At 38.5% G+C, this 18759-nt stretch overlaps 2 protein-coding genes across 5 annotated transcripts in view; one reads left to right on the plus strand and one right to left on the minus strand.

Moving 5' to 3' along the window:
* Positions 1-2713: 2713 nt before the first annotated feature.
* Positions 2714-13622, minus strand: LOC111869180 (intraflagellar transport protein 57 homolog). 3 transcript variants are annotated; one of them, XM_023860463.2, is made up of 9 exons: positions 13534-13622; positions 12107-12254; positions 11145-11307; positions 10547-10665; positions 8818-8983; positions 8603-8717; positions 7712-7908; positions 7361-7505; positions 2714-3053 (listed from the first exon to the last, which is right to left on the minus strand). In XM_023860463.2, exons 2-9 carry the CDS (start codon positions 12232-12234, stop codon positions 2890-2892), a joined length of 1197 nt encoding a protein of 398 aa, XP_023716231.1. In that variant the 5' UTR covers positions 12235-12254; positions 13534-13622; the 3' UTR covers positions 2714-2889. The 3 variants fall into 3 exon arrangements, with proteins under 3 accessions (XP_023716231.1, XP_023716229.1, XP_023716230.1); XM_023860461.2 differs by having other exon boundaries at positions 12059-12254; XM_023860462.2 differs by lacking the exon at positions 13534-13622 and adding an exon at positions 13247-13480 and having other exon boundaries at positions 12059-12254.
* Positions 13623-13807: 185 nt separating this feature from the next.
* The window catches only part of LOC111869181 (protein cornichon homolog 4), an 8790-nt gene continuing 3838 nt past the window's right edge, over positions 13808-18759 (plus strand). Inside the window, exons 1-3 of one of the 2 annotated variants that reach the window (XM_023860464.2) lie at positions 13808-14691; positions 15370-15438; positions 15809-15921. In XM_023860464.2, the coding sequence (XP_023716232.1) occupies positions 14617-14691; positions 15370-15438; positions 15809-15921 (257 nt within the window). In that variant the 5' untranslated portion in view covers positions 13808-14616. The remainder of the gene's footprint in view (positions 14692-15369; positions 15439-15808; positions 15922-18759) is intronic. The other variant, XM_033753311.1, reaches the window with a different exon arrangement.

Below are 18759 nucleotides of genomic sequence, written 5' to 3' on the forward strand. Positions count from 1 at the left end.
CAATCAGCTCAAAGATGGCGGTAAGGTTGTCAGCCTTACGCACTGGCCGCGCTTCACTCCCCAGGAAAATTATTTAATTAATTCCTGGTACTCATTTCTGTTAGAGGCTGAGTAAACCCCAGGGCCTAGTACAGCCAGAAGGATTAGGTCAATTGAAAAAAATCTAATGACCTCATCGGGACTTGAACCTGCGACCTTCCGGCTTCTAGCATAGTACCTTAACCACTACGACACAAATAAATCTAAAATATGATATTTAACATTTCTACTTTCAAGAATTGAGACAGAATTCATTTTTTACTGTGTCACTGAGACTTAACTTCCAGGTTTTATAACTATAGATACAGATTATAGTGTTCTTAGGAAATTATCCTTTGTGGTAAATCTTGATCTGAGTACTGACACACACTTTCCTATAAAAGAAAAACAGAAAAGAAATACTTCTACTTATATATATTTATTTTGCATGATATAATTCACAAGCCAAAGTAAGAAATATGTAGGACAGAACATCCAGGATTAAAGAATAAACAAGATTACAAATAGAAAAAAATTTTATTGGTCATACAGAAAAGTAGGTGAATAATGAGGCAGAATGTGCAGTGTAACAAAGTTAAAAAAAATGTTATCATGTGTAACGATTATTATCTTATCAACTGTAATACCATTTTTATCTTCTGTTGGTCTTGCTGTAAATTTCCAATTAGAAAGGCACAATATTTTACAACACACATTGTACATACTTTATAACTATAATCATGTAATTAAATACATACTTTTTTTTTTCTTTGGCACTACAGCCCCAGTGGGCCTAGGCCTACCTCCATGAACTCTGTTCACTTCAGTTTTTCTAGATCTTACACATACGGTAGGACTCCTTGGGCGGGTGATCAGCTCGTCGCAAGGCCTCTACCTGTATACAAACACAGAAAAACGCACACAAACATCCATGCCCTGAGTGGGATTCAAACCCACGATCCCGGCTTCCGAGCGAGCGAAGACAGTGCATGCCTTAGACCGCTCGGCTACCGTGACCGGCAAATATATACTTAATATCTCTGTAAAGTACTATTTTCCTTTGCAATTATGAGTACTTAGTATCATACAGTACCTAACTCTCTTGACAAACTCTGTAAGTACAACATGTCATTTGTGTTACTACAAAAACAAGATACTATATGTATCACTCTTTGGAGAGGTGGTATCTGTTACACACAATATGCCTTGTGCAATACTGTTAAGAGTACATTTTATTATTTCCTTGATCTGTTTTAGTCAAAAAGAAAAAAAGCAGCTTAAGTGAACAAGAAGACCTACATGCCTGATGCATGAATATAATGACAGAAACATGATAATATATACGGGATCAGGGGTTCTCAGAGTAATGAATAGTAAAGTTATGCTTTTCTGGGATGTCATGTCATTAGTATGGCACAGAGATACCAATGTCTTAGAGGAATCTGCTGCCACCATCTTCAGGGTACAGGAAGTCCTCCTCCTATTCAAAAGACTAAACAGCATCACTTACTGAAGTTAGCAAACTCAGTGACAGTCACTGATAACTTAAATGTGAGTGTAAAGTAAAAGTAAAAAAGTAAAGGTATCCTGCAACAGGCCATGGAGGCCCATAGGGTTGTGAGATGTTGAGGTTCCCACATTATCTAGACAATCGGCTCATGGATGGTGATAAGGTTGTCAGCCTAACGCGCCAGCCGCCCATTACCCCCAAGAACATTCCAAGAATATTCCTGGTACTCATTTCTGTTAGAGGCTGAGTTGACCCCAGGGTCATAGTGCGGCTGAAAGGATTAGGTAAATTGAAAAAAAAATCCAATTACCTCATTGGGATTCGATTCCGCAACCTTCTGGCTTGTAGCATAGTGCCTCAACCAACTACGCTACTTTGTGCCCCCTAACTGTGAGCATCAATATATTATTTAAATTTGTTTGCATCTTTAGTCAGTATTAAATCACCTGCACTCATGGTGAAAAATTTAACATTTATTTACTGCAAATCTTTCTTTCTGACTAGGAATTCCAAGAAATCTGACTATGTTTCCCTTTATATGGCATTTAAAACTGCAAAACATGGTAACTAACAATGCTACAGAGCAACAGTTTCTTTAAAGTTGTTAAATAAATATTAATTTAAATGCTTGACATTTTGTTAACTCCCTACTTCCCCTCCTTCCAATTTCATTACATTGCCTGGACTTGTGAAGTTTCACCATTCATAACCTAAGCCTCACCAGATGAATAGCTCAGCTAGGGATGCTCAGTACCATCATATTAACATGGCCTATGAAGGTAATATGTTATTTCAGAGGAATTTTGCAGAAATTGAGAACACACTGAAAAACAAAAGAATGAATTGGTTAATTGCATTACAAATGATACAAGCCTTCACGTTAAGTCCAGTAATGTTACTCAAATAACATACCTTACACTTAGGCACAAAAATTCCAAGTAATAAATAAACCTTATCATGGTAATAAATCCTGGTATTCATTTCTGTTAAGAGGCTGAGTAAACCCCAGGGCCTAGTGCAGCTGGGTTAGGTCAATTGAAAAAATCGAATGACCTCATCGGGATTTGAACCCGCGACCTTCTGGCTTGTAGCATAGCCCCTCAACTTCCTGGGGAGTAAAGCGCGGCCGGCACGTAAGGCTGACAACCTTACCCCCATCTTTGAGCTGATTGTCTAGATAATGTGGGACTGTCAACATCTCACAACCCTATGGGCCTTCAGGGCCTGGTACAGGGATAGCTTTACTTTTTTTTACTTTATGGTAATAAATTGCATTATGTGTAGTTTTGTGCACGTGTGACTAAACAGAAATCCTTGTTTGATGAAGGCGTGCATGTGTTGCTGCATTCTGAACTGCAGAATTAGACTAAAGCATGAAGTGGAGCGTTCATATCTTGGTGGAGCAGATTCTTGTCCCGAAGGCGAGCCTGCAGCAAGCTGTGTTCCAACACACCCACTCTCACGTCCATTGCAGTAATCTCACTCTTAATTTGTGAAATTGCCTTTTTTATGTTAACAAGTGGAGCTGTAACAAATACCAAAAAAACAGACCAGACTCAAAACACATATACACTGCAGAAAACACATTTTAAAATTTTACAAATATGTTCTTCATATGTAAGATTTGAGGCTTTCACGGCAGTGACTATGAAGAAAGCAGTCTTTTGGGATTTGGCACCGTGTATATGTGGTGTTAATCGACATTTGGGAGGAACGACTGGTCTGCTTTTACCAGTTCTCACGGTCTCTTCGCTTGCAGATTTCTTATATTTTTCTTCTACCCTGAAGATGGAGGCGATACGTTCCTCCAAAACGTCGGTTAACACCACATATACACGGTGCCAGATCCCAGAAGACTGCTTTCTTCATGTTCTTCACAATTTTACATACTGTGCCTGACCAAATAAGAAACAATATTATCTACAGATGGCAGAATTTATACAATGTAAGTATGTGGCTATACTAAGTTCTTCCCATGGCAAAAGCAATGAACTAGTAAACCCGTTTAACACATTCATGCCACGGTGGCAACTTACAATGAAATTTTTAATGTTTTTTAATTGAACACTCAGTCACTGAAGAAAATAATAACTGAACACTGTGCTAATAGGGCTGCGATTAGATAAATTATTAAACATTACTGAAAGAATACTTGGGGGCCAAAGGCTGGTAAATGGCTCTGGTGGTCTGCACTGATGCCAGTAGGTGCACACCATTAGGTACCAGAATGTCACCTGTTAAGTTGGGTTCTGCCGGCAAATCCAAGCTCCCCCACCACATGGTGACCCCGGGGCAACACATTTTGGGATGAGAGCAGAGATGTGGTGGATGAAGCAGGGTGAAAGTCAAGGGTCCAGTGCCTTCAAATGCGACTCTCTGGCTAGGGGAAGGAAAAACCCTATAGAAAAATCGAGGGTAGGGGGGACTCTTTAGGCATGGTGAAGCCAACATCCTAACAGGGTACACCCTGACAAAAAATCATTGGTACTCGGAAAGAGCCCTCAGTGTCCATTAGACAGAAGGTTGGGTGAGATCCAGAGCTGGTCTTGATGGTGTAAAGAGAAAATTCCCATGCTCCTGCCAGACTGAACCTCAGTTCCATGGCAATCCAACTTTGTGAAGCCGCAGAGTGCTGCAGCAGTTTTCTTTGAGTTTCTTCAGTTTTCTCCTGCTAATAATTATTTCATAATGGTTCAACACTTACCTCTAACGATCCCCCCCCCCAATCTTCAGGCTACCCTGAAGACAGAGGCTGTATGTTCTTGTGAAATGCTGTTATCACCACATGAGCCTGTCCCTCGTATTAAAAACACTGTATGCCCGACACACATCATAAGTCAGAGACTGAAACCATAACCTGTACCAAACATAAGGCTCTGGGAATGTTCCAGCTTTGAAGTTTTCATTATAATGTTGAGAGTTTTCGCTTAGTGGGGAGTGGAGTCCAACTGGGTCCACTTGGGACGGCGGCCACTGATTGGCCTATTGTAACCTGCCCCGGGTGATTAAGATGGAAAATTTGGTGAAATGAAGATTGGCAAGGTAAAACCGAAGTACTTGGAGAAAACCTGCCCCACCGCCATTTTGTCCACTACAAATCCCACTTGACCAGAACCGGGATCGAACCTAGGTCACTGGTGTGGATGTTGAGAGTTAATCATCTATCGAAGAAATTTCACCTGCACAGAACCTGTTGCTCCATTACCATATTCACTAAATCCTACCCTTCTAAGCTAATTTAATCCAGTTCACACCTTCACACCCTATTTCTCTAGCATCCATTTTAATATCATCCTCTCATCTATTATACATCTTGCAAACAGTCCCTTCCTCCAAGATACTAAAACCAAAATGCTGTATGAATTTATCTTTTGCTTGTGAGCACCGAGCCACCTTGTCATTTTTAATTTTTGAATCCTAATATGTTAGGTAAAGAACATAAATTATGAAGCTTCTCATTAACTGTGACACATACACCCATTGCTAGGTAATGCCCACAATACACGCACACACAAAAATAGAACGGGTGCTGCAAGAGGTGTTTTCTATGTGGGGCCACACCATACAAATGGCTAAGCAATAACTTAGTAAATGCATTCCAGCAAATAAGCAATAATAGAGGACATCCATTGCTAGGCAATGGATGTTTTCTGTGCTGTGGTCTGACCCGAGGCTATATAACCAGAAACCCAGGCTGGCTAGAGAGAGCAGTAGATCAGAATTCAGGGAGACGGCAGATGAAGGGGATAAACTGTGCCAAGAAGTCTTTACATGTGATGTAGTTACTGTGATATCTGGAGTGTGTAACGCATCGAGACTGTCATAATTATTTGCAGTTACAGCCTGTAGGTGGTCAATAAATCTATTCACCAATACAAACCCCGTCTATAGTCACTAATACATGTGGCAATATTCTCCACCCTCCTTATTTTTCCTAAAAGGGGAACCCAGGATTCAGTTAACTGATATAAATAATTAAAAATAAATATGCACACTGTGTTATTAAAAGCAGGTGCAGAACATTACAAGCAGCTGGAACTGACAAGATAAAGAAATGTAAACACAGCTCCTTTATCATAATGTAGTACTTTATCCAAGTATGGAACATTNATATCTGACCAACAACTTTGGAGGCCCTTAACATTCACAATTTAACAGTGCTTTCTGAATTACATATATCATATAGCATCAAGGAGTGAGGCATTTTTAAATTATGAATTGCCACTTCTATAGCAGGAAGTAGCAATCGATTGCAAGATACTATCCCAGCCTAGGGCTACAGAAAATCTCATACAAAAAACATGCCAGTCTAGCCATCCTTAGGCCAAGGACCGAAACCAGTAACTATAAAATACAAAGTTTCATTCTGCAATGACATAATCCACACTTATGGTAAAGCATGAATTTTTTTAAACTATAGTAGATTCATGGGCCATGGAGTAGCGTAGTTGGTTGAGGCACTATGGTATAAGCCAGAAGCTCGTGGGTTCAATTCCTGATTAGGTCACTGGATTTTACAATTGACCTAATCCTTCCAGCTGCATTATGGTCCTGGGATCAACTCAGCCTCCTATAGAAATGAGTACTTGGAATCTTCCTGGGGTTAAAGGGTGGCTGACACATAAGGGTGACAGCCTCATCACCCATCTGTAAGATGATTGTCTAGAAAATGTGGGAGCCTTGATGTCTCACAACCCTATGGGCCTTCACGGCCTGTTACAGGGGTAGCTTTGCCTTTATATAAGTTTACAGAGACATACAATAACAATTCTGGAACAGTTGCTCCCTCATTAATCATGTATCAATTATGTACTCAAAAACCACAAGACCTACAGAAAATTTATATTTGATATGAAATATGTTTACTTATATCTGTGTCGGTCCAGAATATTTATTACTGCAACAAATATTTAACAAAGTTATGTATGCAAAGACATATATGACTGCATGTAAACATTCAAGATTGTTGTCTGATTTTAAGGATAATTATAAGGTTCCAACAAACTGAAGAAAAACTGGCTGATACCACATTTCTACAGGAATCTGTTCACTGGTTCTTTAGCTGTTACACATGGATAGAGAGACAGACAGGTGCATCTATGCAACTTCTTGATATGATTGTAACAAGAACTGGCTATATGCACACCTCTATTATACTGTCACTTGCATGCTTGTTATAATATTATATAAGAGTGCTGACATTGCATTTAAGCATATCATATCATTAATTCTTAGTTCTGTTCATTGTTTACTGAAATTTCCACATGATTATCATGTGAATGAATAATCTATATTGTTGAACTGTGGCCTACTGTTAACATTAGATGAGCTAAAACACACTATTTGTCTTTTGTCTATGTACAAATAATGTGTGTTCAAGAGTCAGGGTATAGAATCATTTCACTCTTAATGTACAGGATGATTCTAAATTGTTGTCGGGGTTTCCATGACCTATAATTTTCAAATAAAAAAAATAAAATAAAATAAAACTGCTTAAGGAAAATGAAAGTGTAACTCAAGAAGTTTTATTATTTGTAGAATCAACACTGCAGAATGCTAAACAACTTCAACATGCGCGCCTTTCTTGGCACGTAACATGTCCAAGAGGTATTCAGTTTTCCTCCAACTGTTCTCCAGCATTCAAGGTGTAACTGTTTCGACTGTAACAACAATTCTATGCTTCAGTTCTTCGAAGGAGGCCACAGAGGTCAAAGAATGTCCTTAACATACCCCCACAAGAAAAAAATCAAACAGCATAATATCAGATGAGTATGTAGGCCATGGAAATCCCGCCACACGACAGTGCAGAAATAATATCTTTATGCGACTTACTTCCATCAGTCATGCTGGAACCCCTCTCGTCCATCTCCTGTTTCACAGATTCCAGCTCCTCAGTTACCTGAGCCAATATACGTGACCTCTCTGTAACACCACCACTCACTTCCCGGTACTGCTCATTTATACGTGCAAATTCATCCTGTATATAGCAAACAAAGCCGACCATATCTTATTGTGCTGTGACATGTAGATCAATTGCCAAGTACCAACTGTGTAAACAGACAACAGTACAACATCCACTGCTAGGGTACAGCTCTGTGGACATGTCGTTTACCTGGTCATGACAGAACACACAATAATCGAAAAGGTGTTTTTTGTGTGGTCTGTAAATTGATTATTGCTGACCTGTAGAGCTCTGTACTGATCTAACAAAGGCTCCAGTTGACTGTTCAAGAACTTTTCTCGGCTGCTTATCTTCTCAAGTGTGAGTTCGATATCTGAATGGAGTTTGTCAAGTTGGCCTTTGGCTGTGGCCAAAGCTTCATCAATTCCACTGCGATGTCTCTGCATCTGTTCCAGATGTGTTCGCCAATCCTGAGCATCTGTAACATGAGCAATACAACACAATTAAAATTAAATCTAAAAATGAACTGTGTTCATGTCATACAAAATGCCCAATATAGCACTGTACAAATGGATTAGCTTGAGCCTTGAAGAACAGGGAAGTACAGTTTTTCAGAATTTCCTTCCTGCATACATGAACTTAAGATATATTACAAGAATAAGGAAAGAGAATGAATATTCTACATGTATAAATTCACATGAGTTTGTATCTCATAAATTTTTAAGATATTTTCAAATACTCGTAGAATTAAAATCTGTAGTTTCACTATAATTTGTCAAAGGACCCACATGTATGAGTTACTTTAGGAGTTTATAAAAATAAAATGGTGCAAAGACACAGCACATACTTTCTCATAAATGAATGACCTTAACTAGTCATCTTGAAAATAAAACTGATCCATTTTAATTTTATTCTCACACCTATTCCCACGTCTCCCATGTGGTCTCTTCCTTGGAGATTTTCTAATTAACATTTTGATGTATTTCTGATTTCTCATATATGTGAAGTATACTTCCTATCTCATCACTGCCGATTTGTTCACCTAATATTTTGAAATGAGTAGAAATTACAAAATTTCTAATTGCACTTGTACCTTAAGGAACAATATTAAATTTATGACTTAGCTGTGGTGTGATCACAGGCAGAGCACTATCTAAGAAATAACTCTGTACCAGTTTTAATGGTGACTTTAAGCTGTGGTAAGACCCTTTCCAGTTCCAACTTCCATCCATCAATGTTTGTAGTGGACTCAAGGATGTCATCAGGCTTCTGAGAATCTGTAAAAGTCTGTGTGCAAATAAAATATCTTAATATTAATAGGAAGGCTTACAATGATTTTTAAGCGACATATTGTATTAAATATTCCAGTAAATGTGACCATTAGTACCTTATTCCCAATGCGCAAGTTCTGTAGATCATCTATATGCAAAAGTGTCTCCTCTTCCTCATCAGAGACCTCTGCAGCCATCTCTTCTTCCACCTTTTCAAGCAGCAATTCCGATTCATCTTCCATTTCATCATCTTCTTCCTCTACCTCCACAACTAATTCAGGTCTAACAAAGGCACAACAAAAATAATCATGAATGATTTGAGGTTCTCACAGCAGTGGTTATGGAAAGTTACATCTTCTGGAATATAACGATATGTAGTCTGTTCAAAGTCAACTGACATTTTGGTCGAACATGTTGCCCCCAACTTCAGGGTTGAAGAGTAAGTTGAGCAAGTAACCAGAATGAAGTATTCGGCAAGCATAGATTTTTCATCAGAAATGTCAGCTGACTTCCAATTCCAATGTCAAAAGCTAGTCAGGATACCAATTTTGATTTAACTCTTATCATATACTACATTAAATAATTTTGAAATAATTTCCTTCACATATGCAGATTAGACATTAATGATACGATTCTTGATCAAACTGATACACATATCCTCTGAAGGAGAAAAACATTTGAATGTGAAAATTGTAAATCAGAATACTACAGATCAGAGATCAGATCATGAAATCGCCATTTCTTTCTAGACATACAAGAATACAAAGGAGACACCTGACAGACCTCATTATCATAATGAGGAGCTTCATAACTTGTACTCTTCTCCAAGTATAATTAGAATGATCAAGTCAAGGAGGATGAGGTGGGCAGGGCATGTAGCATGAATGGGGGAGAAGACGAATGCATATAGGATATTGGTGGGAAAGCCAGAAGGAAAGAGCCCACCGGGAAGGCCAAGGCATATGTGGGTGGACAATATTAAAATGGATCTTAAGAGAGATAGGATGGGATTGTATAGATTGGATTGATCTGGCTCAGGATAGGGACCAGCGGTGGGCTCTTGTGAACAAGGTAATAAACCTTCAGGTTCCATAAAATGCTGGGAAATTCTTGAGTAGCTACAGATTTGGCTTCTCCTCAAGAAGGGCTCAGCTCCATAAGTAAGTAAGTAATGAATCAAGAACAATATGAGCTTTTGCTTTCACTTTCACTTTATTTTAAATTCCATAGACCCTTTTCAGGTCCCGCATGCCATAGGATATAGAACATGTCAAAATATATAAACACATACATAAAAACAATGAACCCATCAACATGCAATACAATCACAATACAAAATTTGTACATAAAATATTCAAATATGATCAAATTTATGCAGATATATGATTATCGTTACCACCATCATAAATCAATACAAAATACCTATTCATAATATAGAAGTTTGATGCAATTATTTCGATCACATAACTACAAATACTTAATTTAATTACACAAAACTGACATCAGCAGAAATTAATTTCATGGGGCGGATTGTGTGATATATCTTTTCAGAACGTAAAAGAAATTAAGAAATAATCAGAAAGCTTCACTCCACAGGCATAAGATTCTAGAAGAATGTGGAAAGTACAAGTTCTGACAAGATTCCAAAAAAGATCTCAGTATATTAATACATTTATAAAAATTTTGGAAGAGTTTTCAGATAACATAAGGTAACATGTCTCAGTAGGTCTAACTCAAAGAAGGCTTAGATGCTATATGAAACAATACAGCAAATATGAGGCCAATGTCAATTAGAATGAAATTCTACTACATTTTTTAAACATATTATCAAACTTCTTAACTTACTTTTTCCACATAAAATTGGTACTTTTCAATGCAGCATCTGCCAAATGATCCAGTACAAAAAGAGCATGTTCTCCAAAACCTTGCTTCAATTTATTTGGTGGGAAATCCACACTTACACCCTGCAATAGATAATAAGGCAATGCAACAATAATGATCGCAGCCATCAAGTACAGTCAGTGTTCCTGTTCCAGCACATAGAAATGTAGAAAAACAAGAATAAACAGCAAAAGATATTGTGTGAAACGGTTAATCATACTAATAGAAGATGTGAGGAGTATGATTATCAGGATTCACCGTGTAGTTCGGCAAGAGCCCAACATTTCGGGGGAAATTCTGCCTCCAACTTCAGGGACGAAAAGTACACCTAGCAAGAAACCATCAGAAGTAGGAGACAAGCTGGGCTCACCGCCTGCTTCTGCTCGTTTTTTCCTTAGCTTACATTTCGTGACTAAAGATGGAGGCAATATTCCTTAGAAGTGTCAAGCTCTCTTTGAACTACACAGAATTATAATACTCTTTGTAGCTAATGCTCAGATCCAACATATACAAATATTTTCAAAACAAAAGACAGACACTTCTGTATCAAATATACACTTACAAGTTGTCTAAGTGAATCCAGAATACTAGAGATTGTGGAGTTAGGGTCATCATATTCTTGTGGCTGTTCAAATGGTCTCCCTGTCTTTCTGATTAACCAAGCTGCCAAAGAAGTGAATAAGTAGAACTGCTCCCCAGGATTCGTTTGGAGTGCAAAGTAATGTCTGAAGAACAAGGCAAAATTCATACACTGATTACATATACATTTCAGTTCAATGGTTTATTAAGCATGGCAGTTAACTGAACAAAAAATAGTTACATTAAGTTCAAAATAGAGACCCAGAACATTACCGTCTAATGTGTTACCTGAATTTACCCACTTGGCATTTTACCATATGATGTAGTAAAACAAAGTTCCTTGTGCCAAATTAAATGTGCCTTGTTTTGTGGGTCATCCTCTGGTGTTGACAGTATTTACACTATATAGCACCGAATGGTAGATTGATGGACGAACAAGGAACAGGTCATCAGACCTGAAGGAAATGTTTACCACCACTAGCAGTACTAGTTGACATTAGCAGCAATAGCTGGTGTGTCACTTGGTTTAAGTCCCATATATAACTTATGAGGGGGCACATAGTAGCATAGTTGGTTGAGGCACTATGCTACAAACTGGAAGGTCACGGGTTCAAGTCCCGATGAGGTCAATGGATTTTTTTTTCAATTTACCTAATCCTTCTAGCCACACTATGGCCCTGGGGTCAACTCAGCCTCTAACAGAAATGAGTACTAGGAATATTCTTGGGAGTAAAGGGCAGCAGGCATGTAAGGCTGACAACCTTACCGCCATCTATGAGCTGATTGTCTAGAAAATGTGAGAACCTAAACATCTCACAACCTTATGGGCCTCCATGACCTGTTACAGGGATATCTTTACTTTACTTTATAACTTATTTAAGTTTTAAACTACTTTACCTATTTAATGGCTTCATCTTGAGAGTTTTAACGAATTCCTGATCGTACCTAAGGAGTTTTAATTTATCCAACAGCTCTTCCATAACAACAAACGTCATATAAGCAGCACCCGGACCACCATCTGCTTGCTCTGATGTATGTAATCCTTCACGTGATTGCTGTTCTTCTCGTGACATAATTCAGGCATGTCACTACCCTGGAATTATAAAAAAAAAGTAATCAAATAATATATCTGTTAACACAGAGGCCCACAATATATTCAATCTTTTCCTTCTCGCTCAAATTTTACTTTTTACTAGTTTGACATTTTGAAAACCACAGGGGCTATTTAGTTTTGAATAACTGGATGATTACATATAATCAACTGGAAGGGCGAATTACGTGCTAGAACCCCACCGTCTATATGAAGATTTGGGAAAACTGAAAACCTGTCACGACAGATGTTGTAGCGCCTAAATTTGGACAGGGTACAATATTATATTTAAGCATCCTGTTGCACTCCATACGATAAATGATATAATGATAAAAACTCCGTCTCAAGTGCAAACAATATATTTTGTGTCTTTGATCTTGTTCCCCTACACTACAAACCAGACAGTTATCAACGAAGTAGAAGTTGATAATAAGAAGGAAAGTGCTTTTAAATGTTAAATTCTGAGCTGGGTGCAGTGTGACAGCGACATGAGTGTTATACACCTGATGATGGCCGTCTGAGGCCGAAACATGTAGTGTAGGGGAACAAGATCAAAGACACAAAATATATTGTTTGCACTTGAGACGGGAGTTTTTATCATTATATCATTGGAAAGGGTAACCGCCAAATACAAATTATGTATATTACTACTTGAGGCACACTGATAAATTCTGGTGTGAGGCTTCAAATGATGGAATAGGGGCACATAGCCGCATTTTTATGAAGAATGCTGAGCCTTTCCAACATAACCAAAAGAACTTGCAGTGTGAAATACGTCAAAGCCTCTAAACGGTCCGTGATGTCCAAGACAACACTCAAGATACCTTCTAGTCACATATCACTACATATACACATATTACCTCCGTATTTTATACGAATTTATCTCTTCAACCATTAACCTTACGAAGTTAGAGAAAGAAGCACAAATTTAACATCAAATATCCGCATCACAATGAATAAAATCGGAAAGAATGTTGCACTTGGAAAATACTTGCCTCCTCTCTTATTATGCTGCTAACTTTACAAAGTTGAAAGTTTTGTATTTAATAACGGAAAAACTATAACTAGCGACTTTTCTAACCTCAGAAATAGCTACACAGTATTAACGAACTAAACTATCTATACTACCTATGTTTCACTTAAACCAACTCGGCTCGATTCAGAGATCAAATGCATTGATATATGACGTCGCTCTATATTATACAATTATCACACGCCCTTAAAAATTCAATGTGCCATTCTTCATTTATTATACCACTAATTTAAAATAATTATTACTTACGTAGATACAACAATGCTAGCTTACAACACAAACGCAAGCGCGGTGGCGCGGAGATTGCATTCCATGTTTACGTCAATGCTTCGTGCTTCTTCGGCTGTTTCCGACAAGGGTTCTAAGCAACCGGTGCGCGCGATCCAGTAATGATAGTATACCATACCACCATACCCTAACCGCCCTAACCAATCCCTGAACTGATCCTCTTGCCTGATATGCCAATGAATGAGAGATACCAGTTTTCTAAGTCATGACGCCGTGTACTTATGAGGAAGCTTGACGTTTCGATGGAACATGTCGTCTTCATCTTCAGGACAGAGGCAACTAGCTGTGTGAACTCCAAATCAAATAAAGAAATGTATATTTCCATGTCATATTCTCCATATTGGCCAGCCTGAGAGAAATAAGTATGGCGCTGTTTGATGGTGTGGTCTGAATGGTGTGAACCATTATCATTAAATTTTAAATTCTAACAGTGATAATTCCCACGAAAAACAGTTACAAGATATTGTCACGCGACAAATAACTTCAAGTGGGTCTCGGATTTATCGAATCTTTATTGTGCTTCAATTATACACTCACACGCTTTACAATTATTATCATTTGCAGTATCACAATTACTGCTTCCATTATATCTCGGCCAATACTAGACTGCTTTCGGCGGCGGCATTCTGAAGACTGTCTTCTTGCCTTCTTCTTCTATATCGTATAGCGTCTAGATTCCACCTGTCTTTGACCGTGGCTGGATCCCAACGATCCCAACTGTTTCCAGCGGCGGCTATCCCAAGGATCCCAAGAATCCCAAGACTATCTCGGCGAATGCATTACCTTGTTATATATCCGCGGCCGTTGCTACGCAGTGAACCTTCTGTTGTCCATCACGGGGAAAACGGTGGTTCGTTGATTCTGCAGTTCCTACGCAACGGCCCACTGTTGGAATTACAATACCACTCTTGTTACTTCCTATGCAACGGTCTGTTCTAGCGTTTCCATGGAAGTAACCTTTCAGGATTCCAAACATGTGTCAGTATAAAAATAAAGTACGGCATTACTAATATATAAATTTATATTTCGACACCTCCAATCGACATGGTGCCCGATCCTTATCTATTTACCTTTTCCTTAATAGATACAGGAGCAGTTCTTTTCTTGTTGGTTTATTTCGTATCCTTTTTAATTTGTACGAAAATAGTTATGTTAAAGTGGTGTTTTTCCATATAGAAGTTAGATGTGTATGTATTAATCAAAGTACTGAAGCTGTGAAATAATTGGTCCTAAGTGAGTTTGAGAATAGGTGTTCTCTGAAGCTTGTGTAAGTCGTGTTTTTAAATGTCGCAGGAGCTATGTTCCCTTATATCACAATGGACTTACTAACACAGACTATGACTGACAAATGACAGACCCGACCTCTCGTCAGAGAGGGTGCCCCAAATGAACAAGACAGTAACTTTCATATAAAGAAAAAAAATCTGGTCATGGGGCTCGACACCAAGACAGACAGACTGACTGACCATCAGTCGCAATGTGACTTTGACTTTGACTTGTTCCCTTGCAGAATATCAGAATTAATAGTTCCACTGTGTTTAGCTGTCAGAACATTATTTATCAATTGTTTCTTATTTCAACTCATTTTATTCTCAACCTAGTAGCTTTCTCTAATGCCTATCAAATGTAAAGTATTTAGTGTTTATGATATTGAACTTCTGTGGGCAGATGTAGATCAGGTGGAACCATGCAACTGTTACATTCTGTGTGATCATGAACTTTACTTTGTATAGAATCTGTATAATATGAAATGTGGAATCTTCTGAATCATGTGTATTTCCCTAATTCCTGATTCAGGTGATAACTTTATCAGATTTAGAATGTGATTATCTGAATGCTCAACAGTGTTGCTCCAAACTGAATGCAGTAAGTATGGCAGATTGAAGCCGTTTCTTTTAACTTTTATAATTATGATATCATGGTGTGTCTGTGGGCTCCATAACTACAAGGAATAACATGATTTCCTGAATATATATAAACTACTCAAGGAAAACTTTGTACCATGAAATCAGTCAATTATCTATGTGAGGTCTGAGGTTGTTACTGCAGTAACTATGAAGACTGCTGTGTTTTGGGGATGTGATGGTATGTAGTTCGGTAAATGTTTACCATTGTTTCAGAGAAGCATCTGTGATACTACATGGCATCATATTTCAGGAGACAGTAATCTTTGATTAATTAGTTACCATATTATTTTGTCAAATGGTAATTATTATTTGTGTGTTTCTATTTACAGTGGGTGTTGCCAAAGCTGGCTGCCCATGGCTTTATGACACTTCTTCTACTGTTCCATGCTCACTGGATTCTTGCAGTTGCAAATCTTCCATTGGCACTTTGGCTTTCATATGAGTAGGTTCAGTTTAATATTTACTTCCTTATATCACATGTTTCTATCTCAGACTTGTGTCTAATAATATGGATGCATAAAAACTGTGTAATTCTAAAATAGTTTTGAACTCAGTCTGTCTAAATACGTGTACATGTACGTGAATTATGTCAGTTATTATGGTGGCCTGGGTTCGATCCCGGATGTGGTCAAGTGGGTTTTGTGGTGGACAAAGTGGTGCTGGGGTGGATTTTCTCCGAGTACTTCGGTTTCCACTGCCAATCTTCTTCTTCTTCTTCATCATCATCATCATCATCATCATCATCATGGGCATGACAGCCCTTTGTGAGCCCTGGCCTTCCTCAGGATTGCTTGCCATTCTTCTCCATTCGATGCTACATTCCTCCAGTTCTTTACACCCAAAATTCTTATGTCCTGCCACACACATTCATCCCATCTTAATCTTGGTCTTCCCACTCTCCTATTTCCTTCTGGTTTAGTATTAAGTATTTTCTGCCAATCTTCATTCAGCCAAATTCTCCATCATCATAATCACCTGGGGCAGGCTACATAGGCCAATTAGTGGCCGCCGTGCCGAGTGGACCCAGTCGGACTACACCCCCCACTAAGCAAATTTAAAAAAAAAAAAGAATTAAAATGTTAGTAATTATTCACGTACAGATAGTGACATGGTTGAACGTTAATGGATGCTGGTAGCAAGATGGAACACATATTTAATTATACGCCACAGCAAGGAGGGAGTATTTTTGAACAAAACATACCAAAACAAAATTCACTTGACAGTTTTCAGTATAGTCCAGAATACCAAAAATTATCAGTTGTCATCAAGTGATTTTTGAGATTATGTATTCAGTTTGTGCAGTTGATGCAAAGAATTCATAATGAAATGTATTGAAAGTGCTTCCTAATTACAGATTCTTTAAGTGGCAGTACAAATATTGGTAAAAGGCAGTGCCATGCAATGTCTGAGTTGCTGTTAAGTTGGTACCAGTGCTAGCGATCATCATCACTGGTTTATGTGGTCACATGATAAATCAAAAGAAATGAGATATTACTACATACTTACATTTTTAACCTACTTCCTTTACTTTGAAAAAATAAAAGGAGGCTTATAAGATCATCTTGCTGTTTGTGTGTCTGTGCCCTTCCTCCCCCAAAGAGGCTAGAATACTGGAGGCATAAAAGACAGCTGTTGCTAGGCAGTTGCTCAGTAAACACATTCCTGCTGCAACAAATACATAACAATAGAAGGGTTGTTGAACAAGGTGTATTCTGTGTGGTCAGGTGCCATGTCATATTGCTCCCCCCCTAAGGCTGATCAGCAATTTTAGAGGTTGTAATGTTGGTATTAGTGATAGGTGGTATTTATGAAGTATGCCGTTGAGATGGGATAGGGTGCCATGATATATGTATCCAGGTTTCATAAAAATTAGTTCAGGCATTCAAAAGTTGTTAATGGGAAGGTACACATACAGACACACAGACAGCAAGGTGAACTCATAAGCCTACTTTTATTTTTTTTTTAATGAGGGAATTACGCTAAAAGTTGCATGTGATATATAAAATTATGATGGTATGAGGGGATGTGGTATATCAAGCGTAAGCCTCTGATTTATGAAGAAAGGGGGATACATCACTTCCAACCATCCTGACAGGGTCCTGGAGAGATGAGGGACCATTGCTTCAGTGATTTTCTGCTTAATTTCCAGGTCAAATGATTGTCTTAATGGTTCAGCACCATCAAAATGCAGCAAGGGACATGTCTTTTTCTCTCTTTGCTAATGTTGGAAATGGGTACAGCAATATATGCATGGGACACTGATCACCGTTCAGCACGTGTTGAGTCCACTTTTCGCAGATCATCCACTTCACCAGATGTTCATTCAAGATGTAAAATTACCTTGCTACTGAGATTCACACGTCTACAGTTGCTATACATGAAATTGTGTGTATGCCTTTGAGCATTTTATGCACATTCTCCATGTGCACTTCATCGATTCAGCTGTTGGTATACCACTGCAGGAGGGGTATCCTCTAGATCTCATGCCCAACAACACATGGAACTCGATCCAATACAAATGTATAGGTTTAATATTTGTATATCCTTGGGCTGGTTTATTTAGTTTGTAGCAGTGCACAGTGTCACTGTTGAATTGCAAAACACTACTATATATGAATTTGGCAGTGCAGGATACCTCAGGCTGTGAGAAGAATGTGTACATTTGTGTATATTAAACTATTCAACAGGTCATGATTGGTCTGATATATATATATATTTATTTTCTTAGTCATTTAGTGAGACTTTCTCCACTGCACAGGTTATACATAGCCTTGAATGGGGATATGATTGTGAATGGTGAATTGGAATATGTAAGTGATAGTAGCCATCTTTAAGAAACAATTTTAGTAACCTCTGAAGGAAAAGATAAGATACTAGCATTCCCATGCAGAAAAATCTGCACCAATTTGGAAACTACTTTTGTTGTTTGTGGTGGTCATTTGTATTATACGAAGGGGGACCCAAAAATAACCGGAAACGACCTGTTGCGCGCGCATGCTTTGTAGTTACGAGTTGTGCTGCTAGGTGGTGTTAGCTGGGGGTCTCCCACGACTGTTAGTGAGCTGGCGTCAGTCTGAGTTAAGTGGTTTGTCTGTGGTGCTCTGTTGTGTGTGTTCCTGTTTCAACCCTTTGGCGATTATGAGATGGCCGACCAGAAGGAACAAAGAGTGTGCGTGAAATTTTGCTTTCTGTTAGGGAAAACTGCACTTCACCCTTCAAGTCGCGGCAAACATTCACGCGGTTTTCTCTTTGGTCATCTCCGAGCAAGCGAGGAACAAAT

The sequence above is a fragment of the Cryptotermes secundus genome, unplaced genomic scaffold (genome assembly GCF_002891405.2).
Source record: "Cryptotermes secundus unplaced genomic scaffold, Csec_1.0 scaffold1441, whole genome shotgun sequence".
NCBI classification, from domain to species: domain Eukaryota; kingdom Metazoa; phylum Arthropoda; class Insecta; order Blattodea; family Kalotermitidae; genus Cryptotermes; species Cryptotermes secundus.

Coding starts and splice junctions, on each gene's coding strand:
- LOC111869180 (XM_023860461.2), bottom strand. CDS start 12,234: ATGTCACGAGAAGAACAGCAATCACGTGAAGGATTACATACATCAGAG. Junction 10,666..11,144: donor TGGATTCACTTAGACAACTT/GTAAGTGTATAT, acceptor TATCTATTGCAG/GGTGTAAGTGTGGATTTCCC. Junction 8,718..8,817: donor ACTTGCGCATTGGGAATAAG/GTACTAATGGTC, acceptor ATTTGCACACAG/ACTTTTACAGATTCTCAGAA.